The 3,075-nt window shown below is 36.5% G+C and overlaps 1 protein-coding gene across 1 annotated transcript; it reads right to left on the bottom strand.

The window, feature by feature from the left end:
* Positions 1 to 1,434: 1,434 nt before the first annotated feature.
* LOC147546032 (uncharacterized) lies at positions 1,435 to 1,943 on the bottom strand. Its single transcript, XM_086635153.1, has one exon. The coding sequence runs from the start codon at positions 1,763 to 1,765 to the stop codon at positions 1,469 to 1,471; it is 297 nt and encodes a 98-aa protein (XP_086491279.1). The 5' UTR covers positions 1,766 to 1,943; the 3' UTR covers positions 1,435 to 1,468.
* Positions 1,944 to 3,075: the final 1,132 nt, after the last annotated feature.

The following is a 3,075-nucleotide window of genomic DNA, read 5'->3' on the forward strand; positions in this document are numbered from 1 at the left end:
TAAGAGAAATGTGAATTTTAACTAATTTTCTGAGTGTAGAATTTTAGCTGGAAACAAAATCCTTCTTTTTCCTCATCTCCTACCACCACTACCACCAAATCCGAACACCACCTCCACCACTATTTTGATACATTTTTTTTTCTATTTCAATCCGTCCAATAACTAAATAGGCCATAAGATGAGAAAAAAATTAACTAGAGAATTTAAAGAATTGATATTTGTTGATTATAAATCCATGTATTGAGGAGAAATAAAATATGATGGGTGAAAAAATGGGCAAATGAGATAATTTGTGTTGCTAATATGGGTTGTGGTGGAAATATGGCAGTCTTGTAATTCCTCAAGGATAACATGGGTTGTTATTTGCTTTCTTTTTTTTTTTTTTTTGAAGCCACGGGAATCGATTTCCATTCATAAGTGATACAATCACAATGTTTACATGGATGAAATTGTTATTTCTCTCTTCCAACTTCATGAGAGTTGCATACCTTTAAGTGCAAAGTACCTCGTGAATAAGAAAGAAATTGGACTAGACTCTGACGAAAAAGAAAGAAAAAGATGAAAGGATCCTAAAGATCACGAATAAAAGGACCCTAAAGGTCAACAAAACATAAAATAATACAGAATAAAGAAAAACTAATTTAAATCTCCGTCACATTCGCCGGCAAACCGCCATTGTCGCCGGAAACCGTCGCCGGAAAACCGTCGTCATCACCGGAAAACCGTCACCACCATAGAAAAAAGAGTTAATTCCTATATGGCCCCCTACTTTGTGACCAGCTTCCTTTATGGCCCCCAAATTTCTGTAAATTCAAATATGACCCCCTATTTTCATGGAAATGTCATACCTACCCTTCCCAATTAATATATTTTCAAAATAAAATTAAAAACAAAATCCTAAATTCCACCTCACTTCCCTCTCCACCACTCATCTCTCTCCACTTCACCTATCTCTCCAACTCACCTCTCTCTCTCCAAGTCAGCACTCACATGAAGGTCGCCGGCCGGAAAATTTTCCGGCCGGCGACCTTCAAACTTCAAAATTTTTTTTTTTTTTTTTCACTCATCTCTCTCTCTCTAAAAATTCCGGCGAAGGGGGTTTCCCTTCGCCGGAATCTGGTCTGTTGAAGAACAGACCGATTTGGTCTGTTCTTCAACAGATCCGGTCTGTTCTGTTGAAGAACAGACCGTCTGTTCTTCAACAGCCTAGAAGTTGATGGGGCCGATCGAGTTATAGTCTGCCCGGGCCAAATAGCATCTGCCGCTTGCTTGCTTACTTGCAACTTCTAAGCTCAATTAAGAAAAAATCGAGCTTCTGCCCAACAAATCAAAAATTAACTCAATAGATCATAAAATAAACATAAAGAAACATAGAAATCAAACTAAGAAATTTCTATTGATGATAATAGCATTTACAGTGATGATAAAGAGATGTTGAATCAATTGATGAGTGTAAAAATATTGATCATCAATTAGGTCCCCAACAGCTCAAGTACATAACTTTTCTGAGTGATTCTTCTGCTGATTTCTTCAATTTCTCTTCTTCTTTCTCACTCATCATCTTCTTCTTATTTGAAATAACAGAGGAAGAAGAAGAAGAAGAAGAGAGTTTCTTGGCCTGAGTATAAGATCTGATGTTGTTCTTGGTGTGTTGATGAATTGATCTTAGAGCATAATTCCATCTACACATTCCAACTTGATCTTTTAATGCTTCAACAACACCCACACTAGCTGCAACCATCCAAGCTTTGCTTGTTGAACTCATCTTTGTTTTTATAGAGGATTTTAGAACTTGTTGAATTTTGATTGAAGTTTGGTAATGAAAAAAGTAAGTAGTAATTTACAGCGATTTACTCTAACCCATCAAGAGATTCAATTGAACTCTACATCAAAATTGTTCAAGAATCTTCCAACACCTAATCGTCAAAATTGTATAACCAGATTAAACAAAGAGTTTTTGGAATAAATTGAATCCATCGATTCATCAGAAGTCTCTTTGTCTGTTCTTCAACAGAACAGACCGGATCTGTTGAAGAACTGACCAAATCGGTCTGTTCTTCAACAGACCAGATTCCGGCGAAGGGGCCGGCGAAGGGAAACCCCCTTCGCCGGAATTTTTAGAGAGAGAGAGATGAGGGAAAAAAAATTTTTTTTTTTTTTTTTTTTTGAAGTTTGAAGGTCGCCGGCCGGAAAATTCCGGCGACCTTCATGTGAGTGCTGACTTGGAGAGAGAGAGAGGTGAGTGAAAATTTTTTTTTTTTTTTTTTTAAGTTTGAAGGTCGCCGACCGGAAAATTTTCCGGCCGGCGACCTTCATGAGAGTGCTGACTTGGAGAGAGAGAGGTGAGTTGGAGAGATAGGTGAAGTGGAGAGAGATGAGTGGTGGAGAGGGAAGTGAGGTGGAATTTAGGATTTTGTTTTTAATTTTGTTTTTAATTTTATTTTGAAAATATATTAATTGGGAAGGGTAGTTATGACATTTCCATGAAAATAGGGGGTCATATTTGAATTTACAGAAATTTGGGGGCCATAAAGGAAGCTGGTCACAAAGTAGGGGGCCATATAGGAATTAACTCTAGAAAAAAACCGCCATCATCAACTCTTGAATAGTTGGATTTCACTACCTACCATGGTTCATAATCTTGTCTTTTCTACTCGCATGGTTCATAATCTTCTTTTTCATCTTCTTAATCAACGTCTTTGTTAGACAGGAGAAACTCACAACAAAATAATTAAAACAACCAAGAATAATAGAAAAATGAAGTAGTTACATTCATTTTCATTTAATCAAGAGAGGTAGAATAGTTGTTCTCTGTGTACAAAAGTAACTAGATGGAAGAATAAATTTGTTGCGAGAGTGAAAGAGATCATATTATAATGGTTATGGGTAGTAGTGATTTTGGGGGAAATTGCAGAGAGGATCATGCTCTTCAATGAAAGATGAGCGACAAACAGAGGAAGTAAAGGTTCTTCTTCTTCTTACTTTCTCTCTCTAAAGAAATGGAAGATGAGAGAATAAGGATTGAAGATATAATATGTACATATGGAAGATATTATATGTTATTTGCTAACACAT

This window comes from Eschscholzia californica, unplaced genomic scaffold (assembly GCF_041429995.1).
Source record: "Eschscholzia californica isolate CP2 unplaced genomic scaffold, dmEscCali1.0.p SCAF_4, whole genome shotgun sequence".
Taxonomy (NCBI): Eukaryota; Viridiplantae; Streptophyta; class Magnoliopsida; order Ranunculales; family Papaveraceae; genus Eschscholzia; species Eschscholzia californica.

Coding starts and splice junctions, on each gene's coding strand:
- LOC147546032 (XM_086635153.1), bottom strand. CDS start 1,765: ATGAGTTCAACAAGCAAAGCTTGGATGGTTGCAGCTAGTGTGGGTGTT.